Source organism: Raphanus sativus, chromosome 3 (genome assembly GCF_000801105.2).
Source record: "Raphanus sativus cultivar WK10039 chromosome 3, ASM80110v3, whole genome shotgun sequence".
Taxonomy (NCBI): Eukaryota; Viridiplantae; Streptophyta; class Magnoliopsida; order Brassicales; family Brassicaceae; genus Raphanus; species Raphanus sativus.
This window is the reverse complement of record NC_079513.1, coordinates 25,203,714-25,218,593: the sequence shown is the minus strand read 5'-3', so window position 1 is coordinate 25,218,593 and position 14,880 is coordinate 25,203,714. Positions and strand designations below refer to the sequence as shown.

At 40.7% G+C, this 14,880-nt stretch overlaps 3 protein-coding genes and 1 non-coding gene across 6 annotated transcripts; 1 reads left to right on the top strand and 3 right to left on the bottom strand.

Moving 5' to 3' along the window:
- Positions 1 to 1,085: 1,085 nt before the first annotated feature.
- Positions 1,086 to 2,849, bottom strand: LOC108847111 (probable acyl-activating enzyme 5, peroxisomal). The gene has a single exon (XM_018620300.2). It carries the CDS (start codon positions 2,809 to 2,811, stop codon positions 1,153 to 1,155), a length of 1,659 nt encoding a protein of 552 aa, XP_018475802.2. The 5' UTR covers positions 2,812 to 2,849; the 3' UTR covers positions 1,086 to 1,152.
- Positions 2,850 to 8,160: 5,311 nt separating this feature from the next.
- Positions 8,161 to 8,242, top strand: TRNAS-AGA (transfer RNA serine (anticodon AGA)). Its single transcript has one exon. It is a non-coding gene; the product is annotated as a tRNA-Ser (tRNA).
- Positions 8,243 to 9,537: 1,295 nt separating this feature from the next.
- LOC108838280 (uncharacterized) lies at positions 9,538 to 10,745 on the bottom strand. The gene is made up of 2 exons (XM_018611238.2): positions 10,167 to 10,745; positions 9,538 to 9,942 (listed from the first exon to the last, which is right to left on the bottom strand). Exons 1-2 carry the CDS (start codon positions 10,671 to 10,673, stop codon positions 9,874 to 9,876), a joined length of 576 nt encoding a protein of 191 aa, XP_018466740.1. The 5' UTR covers positions 10,674 to 10,745; the 3' UTR covers positions 9,538 to 9,873.
- An 86-nt stretch (positions 10,746 to 10,831) lies between these two features.
- Positions 10,832 to 14,275, bottom strand: LOC108847112 (biotin carboxyl carrier protein of acetyl-CoA carboxylase 1, chloroplastic). Of its 3 annotated transcripts, XM_057005345.1 has the most exons (11): positions 14,045 to 14,272; positions 13,749 to 13,861; positions 13,621 to 13,689; positions 13,468 to 13,506; positions 12,837 to 13,400; positions 12,511 to 12,555; positions 12,321 to 12,427; positions 11,913 to 12,246; positions 11,632 to 11,703; positions 11,217 to 11,282; positions 10,832 to 11,103 (listed from the first exon to the last, which is right to left on the bottom strand). In XM_057005345.1, exons 5-11 carry the CDS (start codon positions 12,981 to 12,983, stop codon positions 11,080 to 11,082), a joined length of 795 nt encoding a protein of 264 aa, XP_056861325.1. In that variant the 5' UTR covers positions 12,984 to 13,400; positions 13,468 to 13,506; positions 13,621 to 13,689; positions 13,749 to 13,861; positions 14,045 to 14,272; the 3' UTR covers positions 10,832 to 11,079. The 3 variants fall into 3 exon arrangements, with proteins under 3 accessions (XP_056861325.1, XP_056861324.1, XP_056861326.1); XM_057005344.1 differs by lacking the exon at positions 13,749 to 13,861; XM_057005346.1 differs by lacking the exons at positions 12,511 to 12,555; positions 13,749 to 13,861 and having other exon boundaries at positions 14,045 to 14,275.
- Positions 14,276 to 14,880: the final 605 nt, after the last annotated feature.

The following is a 14,880-nucleotide window of genomic DNA, read 5'->3' as shown; positions in this document are numbered from 1 at the left end:
TTCATATATTAGATACGACTCAACCTCATCGAACCCATCTTCTTCGCAACATCCCTAAGCACAAATTTCATAACCTTACCAGTCAAAGTTTTAGGCAACTCATTCCGAAACGACACCCTCTTAGGCACCATATACCTTGGCATCTTCTACCTGCAATACTCTATCAACTCTCCATCCGTTGCTCACTGACTAAGGGCATCTCCAACCCCACTCCATAATTTACTCCATGGAGTAATGCTTTTATTTTTTTGGTCATTACTCCATTTTCCATTTCATTTTCAACTTTATTTCTTAATTTGGAGTAAATTATGTAGTGGGGTTGGAGATGCTCTAAGAAAGAATTAAGTATTGTTTTCTCATACCAACAGGTTTTCACTTTTTCTCAGCTCATTACTTTGGGGATTCTTCCAACACATGCATCAGATTGGGTTTCATCTCTACCCCCTCCTCAGGCTGGTAATTCATGCCTGCAGCAAGATCTTGTGTCCGTGTGTTTCGTCATATTCCCTGTAACAACAAGTATTTTGATTCATCATCGCTAAGCTAGATATCATGCTTCCTCTTGTTTTTTTTTATTCAGGAGATTGAATGGGAGGATTTGTTTCCCATTTTAAGAGCATGTGAGATAACTACGAAAGATACTTAAGTGATTTGTTCACACTAGGCTAATCGATCCCTAATATAGACCCACCATCACATCCACTTTTTTATTTGTCAATCCATTATATTTTTTCGTAATTTATTATAAGTATCAAATGTCAAATGAGACTCGATAATAGATTATGCGAACCGGTTCAAACATGATTCACCATAGGCCGCGTGAAGAAACTTCCACCGGAAAGAAACCGACACATTCGTTGATGGACAAGTAATGAGACTTCACAGGACAAACATCCTCTCGAAGAGAGATAGAAAGGAAAACATTATGATGAAACATCAACAAAAAAAACCATATGATAATGATCATGGATCAACGATTTGCAATTATAAACTAAAAGCTATAAAATTAAGAAGAGTACGGCCGACATAAAGTCGACACCTGTGACAGTTGGGTAAACGAGAGTGGTTGTTAACAAAGATAACGCTTAGTGAATCTGACGGTTTTATTACTTAAAAACATTTTCTTATAACAAAGTACATGCATAATTCATATTACATCCGACTCAACCTCGTCGAACCCATCTTCTTCGCGATATCCCTAAGCACAAACTTCATAACCTTACCAGTCGAAGTCTTCGGCAACTCATCCTTAAACGACACTGTCTTAGGCACCATATACCTTGGCATCTTCTTCTTACAATACTCTATCAACTCTCCCTCCGTCGGTTTTCGAGTCAACCCATCCTTCAAACTCACAAACGCACACGGCGTCTCTCCCCAAAACTCGTCCGGTCTCGCAACCACCGCCACTTCGTTCACCGCCGGGTTCGTGTAAAGCACCGCTTCGACCTCCACGCTACTCACGTTCTCTCCACCCGTTATGATTATATCTTTCGACCTATCTTTAATCTCTAAGTACCCGTCCGAATGAATCACCCCGACATCTCCCGTGAAGAACCACCCGTTCTTTAGAGCCTTCTCTGTTCCGACAGGATCTTTCAAGTAACCGAGCATGATCGAACTCCCTCTCATCACAATCTCCCCGACCGTTTCTCCGTTCCTCTCAACGCTCCGACCAGTTACAGGATCCACCACGTCGATCTCTGTAAACCCGACCGTCCTCACCCCCTGCCTCGCCTTCAGCCTCGCCCTCTCGCTCGCCGGTAACCGGTTCCACTGCGGCTTCCACGCGCAAGAGACGTTTAACCCTCCGGTCTCCGTTAACCCGTAACCGTGACTGACGTTGAAACCCATCGACTCGGCCCGGAGGAGAACGGCGGCAGGCGGCGGAGCTCCGGCGGTTAAGATGTTAACCGGATGTTCAAGAGGCCGAGAGTCTTGACTCGACGACAGCATGTTGAGAACCACCGGAGCTCCGCACATGTGCGTGACGCCGTGATCACGGATCAAACGGTAGATAAGCGGCGCGTCGAACTTGCGGAGACAGACGTTAGTTCCACCGACGGCAGCGATCCCCCACGGATAGCTCCAGCCGTTAGCGTGGAATATCGGTAGGGTCCACAAGTAAACCGGATTTTTCGGTACGGTCCAGTCGATTAAAGAATCGATAGACATAACGAATATTCCCCTGTGGCAGTGTACCACTCCTTTGGGAGCAGAGGTCGTACCGGATGTGTAATTGAGCACGACCGGGTCCCACTCGCTTTCGGGTCGGATCCATTTAAAACTCGGATCCCCTCTCTCTACGAGCTCATCGTAAGTGTAACGGAAACTCTTATCACGATCCGCCACGTCAGCAACTCCTTCCACCTCTTCATTATCGGCGACGAAGACGAGAACCGGCGGAGCATCCATCATCGCCGCCGCCTCGACGGCGATATCGCGAGAGAAGGCGTCGACGAAGAGGAGCTTGGATCCGCAGTGGCGGAGGAGAACGGAGACGGTGCGAGCGTCGAGGCGCGTGTTGAGGTTGTTGAGGATGGCTCCGGACATCGGGACGGCGAACTGGAGCTCGTACATCGCCGGAGTGTTGGGAGAGAGGACGGAGACGACGTCGGACCTGCCGATTCCGAGCGACGACAGAGACGAGGCGACGCGCAAGCAGCGGAGGTTCGTCTCCCGCCACGTGTACACGGTTTTGGCGCCGTAGACGATGGAGGTGCAGTCGCCGTAGACGGTGGCGGCTCTCTCCAAGAAGCCTAGCGGGGTCAACGGCGGCGAGTTTGCGGTGCATGGTTTCCTTTCATCCATCTCTCCTTGTAAAATGGTGTTTTGTGTTTCTTTCTTGTTCTTATTATAAATGAGAATTAATTATTTGACAGAATAGGATATAATAATAATAAAAGGAGTTTCGTGATTATCTAGGACACCGTAGTGACGACAGTGGAGATAAGGTTTACAGATTGTAAAGCCAATGAAAAGTAACAAATAGTTTGACTAGATAGCATTTTAGTCATTGATCAAATCTTTCTTTAGTGGTCAACAACTCTTTGATCAAATCTAGTTGACATAAAACTATTACGCGAATAGATGTAGAAGCCGGAAAACCGAATCAAATAAACGATATAATAAAAGCGAGATGTTAAGGAAAGAAACGATTGAATAGACGAAATGAAACCCGATAAGAAAACGTTCATGGAGTCGAGATATGATATCTCTTTCCTTAACTCTTTATATTCGCTCCGTAGTGAGACGGGACTGTACGAATATAGAGTCCCAGGATAAAACCATGGCGACGATTCACGCTTCACTCGTGAACGCCCTATCGAACTATAGACGCTACGAAACACTCTCGAAACTAAAGACTTACGCTAGGGGATTTTTGTTGTGATGAAAAATAAGTGAGTAATGAAGGAAGAGAGGAGGCGATATTTAAAGAGACGAAGACGACCCACTTCCCGCAACAGATGCTGCACGTGGGCGACGATCTCGCGGAAATCGAGGGAGTTGAGTTGAGAAACTTTCTCCGCAAGATCTTCTCTTTTGACTCCGTTTTTAAGAAATTAAATAGCAAAACGTTGAGCTTAACTTGGTCCAAAAAGAATAGTCTTAACGGGCCGGAGGCCCTCCACCAAGACCCAAGACCCAAGACCCAAGACCCAAGACCCAAGCCCAAGCCCAAGCCCAAGCCCAAGCCCAAGCCCAAGCCCAAGCCCAAGCCCACGCCCACGCCCACGCCGAGCCGAGCCGGACGGACGGCGGCGGCGGCGCGCGCGTGGGGAGCTCTTCCTTCCACTGAGCTGATTATCCTCTCATGTCTCAAAGACATATATATGCAACTCCATTTTGTCTCTCACAACCAATGTGGGACATTTGAGAAATACTCTCATTTAATCAAGTTTGGGCTTTATTATATCTCAGCCCAAGTTGATTTCTTTTCACAATTATTTGGTCCAACAATCCCCCACATGAATAGAAATCACTCTAAACATATGCAGAATAAATGCAGACTCGATAGACTCTAAAAAAATAAAACTTATTCTAATCCTGACTAGACTAGACATACTTATCGAGAGTGTTTGCGAAAAATTCACTGTGTTTGAGTAGGTGGCATTTTTAAGCCTTGAACCACTCATAGTTAATATCTGTCGGGTTTACTTTACCAGAAGGTGAACATGATGTCTTGAACCAACCGGTGTTTTATGTAGACCGAGACAACAGGCACAACGCAGCTTCATTTTCTCGTAGAACTTAGTTCTCTATTGTGTTCATTGTGGCCCTGAACTATTCCTGGTTTTCATGAGTGAACTTAGAGAATATAGCCTTGCATTCATTCTCCTAGAAACGGCCCCATTTCACACTCATTAGGTGATTGACCATGAAAAGTATTGAGTAATACTTCGCTTTAGAAGCTATGGAATCATTAAAAGCATATGCTTATCCTTCTCTCATTCGTTAGCACTTATCATCTTTAGGAGCTGGGATGAGACTACTTTGTCTCAAAGTGCTTTGGTTAGATTCTGCTTGATTTTGTTTTCCCTTTGAACCTACGTCTTGGGATCTCCAGTCATGATAGGTAGGGTTGCAGTCAAGCATCCTCATTAGTTATAGGCTTTAAACCCATTCCTTTTGATGATTTAGCAACAACATCTCGTGGCAAACCTTTAGTAAATGGATCCGCTAGGTTGTCAGCCGATTTGATGTAGTCTATTGTGATTACACCAGTTGAGATAAGTTGTCTAATGGTTTTATGTCGTCTTCTAATGTGACGAGATTTACCATTGTAGAGATTATTCTGAGCCCGAGCTATAGCTGATTGACTATCACAATGTATTCTTATAGCTGGTACAGGTTTCTCCCACATAGGAACATCTTCCAAAAAATTTCTAAGCCATTCAGCTTCTTCTGCTGCTTTGTCTAATGCTATGAACTCAGATTCCATAGTTGACCTAGCTAGCACTGTTTGTTTGGTAGATTTCCAAGATATTGCCGCTCCTCCTAGTGTAAAAACATATCCACTTGTGGATTTTGAGTTTTTAGAATCTGATATCCAGTTAGCGTCACTGTATCCTTCTAAAACTGCTGGTTCTTTACCATAGTGAAGCCCAAAATCTTTGGTGTAGCGCAAGTAATTGAGTACTCTCGTTATAGCTTTCCAGTGTGTATGACCTGGATTACTTGTATATCGACTAAGTACGTTTACTGCATGCGCTAGATCTGGTCTTGTACAATTGGTCAAGTACATGAGACTTCCGATCACACGTGCATACTCGTTTTGTGAAACCGCTTCACCTGAATTCTTTGTCAAGTGCATTTGGGGATCTAACGGAGTTTTTGCAGTACTATTAGAGTAGTTTTTAAATCTCTCTAATATTGTTTCAGCATAATGAGATTGAGTTAAAGTAATTCCATTTGGATTTCTTATGATTTTAACCCCGAGAATAACATCTGCTAATCCCAGATCTTTCATCTCAAATTTCCCTTTGAGCATGTTTTTTGTTTGATTGATAATGTCTCTATTGCTCCCAATAATGAGCATATCATCTACATATAAACATAACAAAACATACGCATTTTTGGTAATTTTGTAGTATATGCATTTATCACATTCATTAATTTTGAAACCATTTGACATCATTGTGTTGTCAAATTTTTCGTGCCATTGTTTAGGAGCTTGTTTAAGCCCATAAAGTGACTTTACAAGTCGGCATACTTTGTCTTCCTGTCCAGGAATGACATGACCCTCAGGTTGTTTCATGTAAATTTCTTCTTCTAAATCACCATTTAGAAAAGCTGTTTTTACATCCATTTGATGGATTTCTAAATCTCTTAAGGCTGCGATAGCTATCATCGACCTTATAGATGTTATTCTGGTTACTGGAGAATATGTATCAAAATAGTCAAAGCCTTCCCTTTGTCGAAACCCTTGAACTACAAGCCTAGCTTTATATTTTCCACCAGGTTTTCGTGTCATTATCCATCTATTACCTAATGCTTTGCAGCCAGGTGGTAAATCCGTTACGTACCATGTGTAATTTTGCATGATAGAATCGAATTCACTTTTGACAGCTTCATTCCAAAACGGAGCTTCGGGTGAAGCCATAGCTTCTGCCAAAGTTTTTGGAACATTTTCTACTAGAAATGCCATTAGGAAATCATCACCAAAAGATTTCTCCTTTCGAGCTCTTTTGCTTCTCCGAGGTTCATCTTTTTCTTCATTTTCTGAGATATCATTTATAGAAACTTCAACATTTGTCTCAATTTCTGAGTCCTTGTCGTTGTCTCTTTCTTCTCGAGTTCGTTTTGAACCATGTTTTTCCTTGTATGGAAAAATATTTTCGAAGAAAGATGCATTTCTAGACTCCATGACTGAATTTTTATGGATGTCTGATATTTCAGATTCATGTACCAGAAACCGATACAAGCTACGGCGCGTGGTTTCATCAGCACTGTTTCCCGCAGGAAGGGTAGTGGTTGTTGTTGCTGCAGCGGTTGAGGAAGCAGGGATGTTTCCAGCGGTTGTCACACCAGATACATCAGTTGCAGCAACGTTGATTGGAGTTTGCACGATGGTAGTGTCAATGGGGGTGTTGTTTGCATCCGTCATTTTTCTGTTGAGAAAACATGAAAACGGATTAGAACTCCATTCAACAATAACAAATTATTATTAATATAATAATAAAAATAATAATCTAAATCGATTTTCATTTTTGGTGTTTGAACCAAATCATATCGATTTAAGTCTGAGAAAACGTTTTGCAAACTCGCTTAAAGCGTTCGCAGAAACCGTTTGTGTAGACTTTTAGATCGTTTGACAAACTCGCTTTATGAAGCGTTCGTGGAAACGATTCGAATACATAACGTTTTGAATAACAAAGTATCTTAAACGTTTCGCGGAAGTGCTAGAGAGCAGATCGCAAACACGTTTTTGAAACCGTTTACAAAACCTTAAAACCCGTTTCATAAATCGTTTTTCAATCCGATTAAAGCTTTAGACATAAAGCGATAAAGAGTTAAGATTGTAGAAGCCGGAAAACCGAATCAAATAAACGATATAATAAAAGCGAGATGTTAAGGAAAGAAACGATTGAATAGACGAAATGAAACCCGATAAGAAAACGTTCATGGAGTCGAGATATGATATCTCTTTCCTTAACTCTTTATATTCGCTCCGTAGTGAGACGGGACTGTACGAATATAGAGTCCCAGGATAAAACCATGGCGACGATTCACGCTTCACTCGTGAACGCCCTATCGAACTATAGACGCTACGAAACACTCTCGAAACTAAAGACTTACGCTAGGGGATTTTTGTTGTGATGAAAAATAAGTGAGTAATGAAGGAAGAGAGGAGGCGATATTTAAAGAGACGAAGACGACCCACTTCCCGCAACAGATGCTGCACGTGGGCGACGATCTCGCGGAAATCGAGGGAGTTGAGTTGAGAAACTTTCTCCGCAAGATCTTCTCTTTTGACTCGTTCTCATCTTTGGGCGAACTGATAAACGTCGTGTCGTTTTCAGACGAACACCGCACCGTTTACACATGAACGTCATGCCGTTTTTAAGAAATTAAATAGCAAAACGTTGAGCTTAACTTGGTCCAAAAAGAATAGTCTTAACGGGCCGGAGGCCCTCCACCAAGACCCAAGACCCAAGCCCAAGCCCAAGCCCAAGCCCAAGCCCAAGCCCAAGCCCAAGCCCAAGCCCAAGCCCAAGCCCAAGCCCAAGCCCAAGCCCAAGCCCAAACCCACGCCGAGCCGGACGGCGGCGGCGGCGCGCGCGTGGGGAGCTCTTCCTTCCACTGAGCTGATTATCCTCTCATGTCTCAAAGACATATATATGCAACTCCATTTTGTCTCTCACAACCAATGTGGGACATTTGAGAAATACTCTCATTTAATCAAGTTTGGACTTTATTATATCTCAGCCCAAGTTGATTTCTTTTCACAATTATTTGGTCCAACAATAGATTCATTCATACGTCTTTGCAGTTCATGGTAAAATATCCAAGCTCAACATATTGGTAAGGAAATGAAACGTTACCATAACTTAACTCGTTCAGTTTTGAGTTCGTGTCTGGCAGTCTGGGACAAATTGAAAGAGTTGACTAAATGAAGTAACAAAAATATAGGTTTTGTTGTTGATTTATCAGCAAGATGTGGACGTGCCGGAGTGGTTATCGGGCATGACTAGAAATCATGTGGGCTTTGCCCGCGCAGGTTCGAATCCTGCCGTTCACGTTTTTTTCTTTTTGGATTTTGAAGGTTTATCTAACATTCTCAAACGTGTGGGGTGAAAAACGCATAGAATTTTTAAACATAAAAGTGAAATGTGTCGCTGTCTTCTTCATTTGCATGTTCAGGTTTTCTTAGTGGATTTTTAAGGTTTAACTAACATTTTGGTTGAGTTTGGTTCTTGTTCTTTTTGTGTATCTCCAACCTATAACATTATTTTAGTGTCAAAATTACATTATTTTAATGTAAATTTAATACTAATTCTTTTTTGAATTTTTAATCATAACACTAAATATTACATTAAAAATGAATATTTTTAATTACTGTATTACTAATCAAGATTTTTTTAGCTTTTAATAGTTTTGATAAATATCAATTATTTGTATTACTATTAAATTAATATTAAAACTGTAACTAAAAATATATTTATATTTCAAATGTTTAATTTAAACTTTAATGTATTTTAATTTTTTTACCAAAAATGTAATTTTTAAAGACTATATTTTATATAAATTAATATCTCATATCAGTGAAATTTTAAATATTAACAAAATAACTATGAAATTTAAAAAAAAAATTAATCTAACTGTAAAATATTCATAGAAATCAAATGTAATCAAACAATCAAATAATTTTTTTTGATTGTTATACAAATGCAATTTTCCATTAAATAATGCATAGAATAAACAGTTTTGATATGAAGTCTAAAACTGACATTTCAAATGTGTCGGGAGGAAAGACAAGACGTATAAAGTCTTGACATAAAAGCGCAATGCATCCCTGTCTTCTTCATTTGCATTTGCATGTTCGGGGTTTCTTAATGGATTTTGAAGGTTTAACTAACATTGTCAAGTGTGTCGGGAGGAAAGACAAGACGTATAAAGTCTTAAACATTAAAGTTAAAGGGGGCTTTATATTGTCTTCTTCATTTGTATGTTCGCGAATTATTACTTAGTTTAAGGCCCCACTAAAACCACGCTTGAAACGAAAAGACGAGTCCTCAAGAAAAAGCCAACTCTTAGAAGAGACGCGCAGGGACCAACAACGACTTGCACTAATAAACAAGTGTAATGAAACTAATGAGAAACATGGAAAGAAAGTTATGGTAATTAGTGATATATATACCATCTTTAATTTCATAGTGCGAAAATTCATTTTGATGTAAACCATTACTCACTGACTAATCTGCTCTGTCTCTGTACTACAATCAAAATCTCATTACACTAGTCGCCATTGACATCTCAGAGATGTCATCTCTCAAAGGAAAGTTTGCTGGTGAATTCAACTTTAAATCACACCACTAAACAAAACAAAACAATTCATGCATCATAAAGAGTGATAACAGAACACACCAATGTGTCTGAAAAAAATCCACACGCAGCATATATGTATATATATATGTCTTAAACCCCTAATCTATTACAAACCAAAAAAGTACTCATACCTCCTAAGTTTCTCTACGCAGTCATGAAGCTTTATACTAGTAGTGCTGCTGATACTAACTGATATAGTATACCACACACACAAAAAAAAGAACTTAAAACCCAAACTCTTTACAAGGCACACCATACCAGAGACATCATCATCACTCATCAGTATTCAGTGGAACTTGCAGCTCTTTCCAAAAAAGAAAAAAACTAAGATGATACTGTCCAGCGATTCCTCGGTGGTCCAAAGATCGACTGTATATCTCCAGAAGATTGCTTCTGCATTGTAAAGAAATTAAAGTGAACAAACACAACAACAACAGCAACAAGTCACAAAGCATCTCTAAAAAAACAAAACCCAATTTTACAAAGATTCTTATAATCAATTTAATGTTTGGGGGAAAATCCAAAACCCTAACTATCTGAACCGCATTATAATCAATTTTGACGAAACTAATCGATGCAATTTAAAACCCTAACTATCTGAATCGCGAGAACCTAACCTTCAGATCATCATCACCACGAGGTTCAGAGAGACGATCAACGACGGAGCGGCGCTCGAACTCCGCGGCGGTGCAATCGCGAGGCGACTCGAACAGCGACAGAGAGAGCTGCTTATCAGCGACGCCGACGTCGAAGTGGATGAGCCCCGAGCTGACGGGATCCACGTGTATCCCCTTGACGGCGAACCAAAGGAAGAGCTCCTTCTGCGTGACGCCGGACAGGTTCCCGATCCGGCCGTCGGAGAGGACGCCGGAGATGTTGTAGTCGAAGTGGAACTGGTTCTCGAACTTCGCGTCGCAGGGGACGGGGAGGGCGACGGTGAAACGGCCCGTTTTGACGTCGATCGAGAAGTTGGTGACTCCCTTGGGGACTATCCCCGCGGGGAGGCCGCTCTCGCGGAGGTAATCGTAGAAGGAAGGATCCGGGAGGGAGGAGGAGGTGTCGAGGAAGAGAGTGGCGATGATGACGATGATGATGAAGAACAGATCTCTACGAATAGTAGCCATTGAGAGAGAGGAACCAAAAGCAAATCCGTTTCTTCGATGAAGAGACTTTATTTAATTCTTCGAGAGACTTTCACAGTTCTTATTAGTTATTTCAGTTTCGTTATTAATTACAAACGTTGGGCTCTTTCCTTATATGGGCCGAGTCCAGCCCATAGAAATAATTAGCTATATATTTTTGATTAGGAAAATTGCAATAAAACAGAACCAAGAATTCGTGCGTAAATAAAACAGAGCTCTCTCATCTTTAACCAACTCACTCATCAAACTAACAAAAGAAAAAAAAAGCTAACAGATTTTCAACAGTAACAAACGAAGAGGACACATGAGTCTCAAGAAGTAGTTTTTACCAAAAGCATAGAGATTGAATTTAATAGCCTCTTTTATCCACTTCTCAATGGTGCCGATTCTACGGTTGAACCACAAACAGAGGCTGGAAAACAATAACATTGATATCAGTAGAGATATATCTCTTTCAGAAACTGCAGAGATTCTAAGTAACCTTGAGTTCAAGAAAGTGAGTGTTAGAAAAATAAGAAAACTTACAGTGTCGAGGCTAACAGGTTTGCCATCTTCTGCAACGATATCCACTACGGTTCCCGTTTGGTCAGACTGAAGAGAAGAAAATCAAGTTTCAGAGTTGGATAAAGAAATGAATATCCTCAGGTTTTTCAAACCCCAAAGCCGAAGAGTAGGTTAGATGTAGGATTTTAAAGACTGTTACACGCTAAGCATAAGTATTCGTTCATCTGAATGTTACTGACAAGTGAATCACAAAGTTTTGACACTGCAACGTAAAGTTATCTAAAGGGCAAGATATAGACCAAAAAAAGTAAGATGGACTAAGAATAAGATTAATAAGCTGTAAGTAGAAAACAATTTGGTAAGAGATGATTTAAAATAGTTAGGGTAAATACTCTGAATAAATAGCTGTGATACATCAGAAGATTTATGAGCTCACCTCTATTTCATTCATCAACTTCATGGCTTCAACGATGCAGAGAACTTGCCCCTTCTGCACTTTATCTCCAACCTAAAACAGCAAGAAAGTCCATATCATACGAATCAACACACTGAAATGCAAAAATAATGATTATCCTTCTGCTTTCCTATGTATTAAAGCACATTAATCTCAACCAAAAATCTTAGGTCTATTTTGCTGTTTTGCAAATAAGGGCCAGGTTATTTACCAACTAACAGGTTCTTTAAAACCGGGGTACAGAAATTAGCAAAGATCCTAACCTTGATAAAGGGTGGTTCGCCAGGTCCAGGACTACGGTAGAAAGTGCCAGCCATGGGGCTCTTAACAGTAGGAAGCGACGATTTCGCTGGAGATGGTGGAGGCAAAGAGGCAGGAGTAGAAGGCGCTGGTGGTGAGGCAGCAGCAGGTGTTGCAGAAGGAGGAGGAGGAGGAGGAGCCACAGACTGCACATAAGACGATTGGTTTGGTTGCTGCTGCATCATAACATATTGTGCAGGGGACTCGGGTTGCGGCAAGGCTTCCTTTTTGCGAATGACAAGTTCATAGTCGAGTTGTTTCAACTGCAACTCGACGATGTCTCTCGAATCAACAAGCCTGGCATGATGGAGGTAGAGTATCAATCATGGCTAACAAGCTTAAACAATAGAACAGGGGAAAACAGTACTTACTTGACAAGAGTTGTTACTTGGGTAAGAAACTCAGAGATAGACTCTTCTGTAGCTAAATCAGTTGATGAAGAAGCTGGAGGAGCATTTGATGAGGCACTGCTAACAACCTTTAAAAAGAAGAAGGAGAGAGAGAGTCCATAAATGAAAGAACCAAGAGACACGACACATTTGTCAAAGAGATAGAGGTTACCTGGTTAGATTGGGCTTTCACCACAGGGTAGCTACTGCGACTAGGCTGCAATTTTGTTTACATACAAAAGTCTTTTATTTCAGATATATTGTATATATGTATATAAATGAAGGTGCATGTACTTTTTAAGACATTTGAATTCAGACAAAATCTGAATAAATCTGAGAGAAGAGAAACTGTAAAAGACTCTATAATGCTTAACTAGAATGTATCATCAATGACAAAAAAAAAAAATCAAAACGACGACGATTAGAGACAAACTTGATTGAGGAAATAAAATCTCACTAGAAAAAAACTCTGAATAGGGAAGGAAATGGTAATGATACCTTGGAGAGGAAGCGGAGCTTAGGCTTGGGGGAGAGACGAAAGGAAACTCTGCGAGGGCGGGAGGTTGGTGGGAGAGGTAAGTGTGATGATGTTTGGGTGACGACGGAAGCAGCCGGAGACGTGACGGAGAGCGAAGAAGACGCCATTCTTCACTTCTTCTTGTTTGGGTGCAGATCGGGTTTAGGTCTCTCTCACTCCAGCGAGCGAGCGTGCGTGAGAGATGTGTGAGATTATAAGATCAACTCCAATGGTGTTACCCACCATTGGAATCCTTAGGAATAGATTAATATTATTTGTTTTATTTTTTATTTTTTGAATAGTTTAGGATTCTAATCACAATTTATATGTCCAATGGTGTTACTAATATAGAGTTCTTAGATTTTTTTTTTTTACCTTAAGAACAGATCCAAAACAGCAATGCAACATAACATTGTAATTTCAAAAGGAACAAGAAGTAACCTGGAGCTGATTGTTGGAGAGATCAAGAACAAACAACCCTTGTATCCTCTCCAAAACGCTTCAGGAAGCAACCTCAGCTTCATCTTCGTTTGAGATTGCAGGGACTGTAAAAGTCTCAACGTAAGGAAGGGGGTAACACGTTATATGGGCAGGGACGAGGAGATACGTTACCTGGTTTCAGATGTTTTCTCTTGCCACCAATCACTTCATCTTCGTTTTTTTACACAAGCAGCAGCAGCAAAAAAAAAAACAGAGAAAGAAAGTTATTATCACAACACATTCCTTGCAAAACAGAGTGAGTGTCCACATATCATTATACTATACCTTCCATTAAGAGAAGATTGGTTAGTCCGAAGAAGGTTCTTGATAATTGCATCGAAACATGCCTTCTTCCTGTAAACAATCATCATTAATAGAATCAATGTAGCAATCTGGGAACTCGGAAGTCTCACCACAACTAGGCAAAAGAGCATGAGAAGTAGAAGTTCTTCATGAAGAGTTAAAACCATTATCTGAACCACCCATTCACGATGACCACACACCATCACTAAGATGAAACCAAAACCTAAATCAAGAAGAAACAAACACCCGGTAGAACAGTCATCTCAACCACACCTTCATATGGACAGAACAAAGCCTCAACCTCTTTCTATTGCTTCAAAACTAAGAAGCCACCAAGGAACTCCAGAGACCAAAAAAGACCACAAGTAACATTTATTCGAAGGGCAGGAGAAGGACGTATTAGAACCTGAAACTCAGATTATCAGACGCCGCCGGAATCTTCACACCCACCTTCGTACACGCCGCCGGAATCTTCACACCCACCCAATTTCCTCCACGCCGCCGGAATCTTCACACCCACCTTCGTACACCCCGATCCAAGGTTCCTTAATTCATCATCTTCCTGTCCAAATTCATCATCCCCCATCATCACCTTCGATTTACCTTCACTGTTTCACAATCGCTTTTCTTCTTGGAGAGAATTTTTTTTTCCGTGATGGAGAGAGTGAAACACGCGAAACACAACCCTAGCTCAGCCGGACCACTCACGCATTGCCACGTCGTTAAGGACTTGATCCTTAAAATCCTTAATTAAGGATCAATCCTTGATCAATCCTTCGGTTACCAATTTTTTATTATTATTTTTATATTGTTTGTCTCGAAAAACACGCTAAGGACTCGGTTAAACTCTCTGTTGTGGCTGCTCTAATAACTCGCTTCCAGATTACTCCACGTGTCGCTCTGTGATCTGTACTTTCGTAACTCTTTTTATCTGTTTTTTTGTCGGCTATTTCTACTCCTTTTTTTTTTGCATTCCGAAAAATAAATAAATAAAATGTACATATATACATTTTGACCCAAAAAATGTATATGCTTGTAGCTAGCGAGATTTGATAAAATTAATACTTGGAATTGATAGGCAAATATACATTTTTTACAACCATTGCATTCGAATGATAAAATACTAAAATAGATCCAAATACATTTAGCGTAATACATTAAAACTAGAGATTACTAGGCGAGGTTGGATTTGGTGAACAACTAAAATGAGCAATGACGACTTGTTTAACAACGTAGTTGGAA

Coding starts and splice junctions, on each gene's coding strand:
- LOC108847111 (XM_018620300.2), bottom strand. CDS start 2,811: ATGGATGAAAGGAAACCATGCACCGCAAACTCGCCGCCGTTGACCCCG.
- LOC108838280 (XM_018611238.2), bottom strand. CDS start 10,673: ATGGCTACTATTCGTAGAGATCTGTTCTTCATCATCATCGTCATCATC. Junction 9,943..10,166: donor GTGGTGATGATGATCTGAAG/GTTAGGTTCTCG, acceptor TTTACAATGCAG/AAGCAATCTTCTGGAGATAT.
- LOC108847112 (XM_057005345.1), bottom strand. CDS start 12,983: ATGGCGTCTTCTTCGCTCTCCGTCACGTCTCCGGCTGCTTCCGTCGTC. Junction 12,247..12,320: donor CAAGTAACAACTCTTGTCAA/GTAAGTACTGTT, acceptor CCATCATGCCAG/GCTTGTTGATTCGAGAGACA. Junction 11,283..11,631: donor AGTTGATGAATGAAATAGAG/GTGAGCTCATAA, acceptor TCTTCTCTTCAG/TCTGACCAAACGGGAACCGT.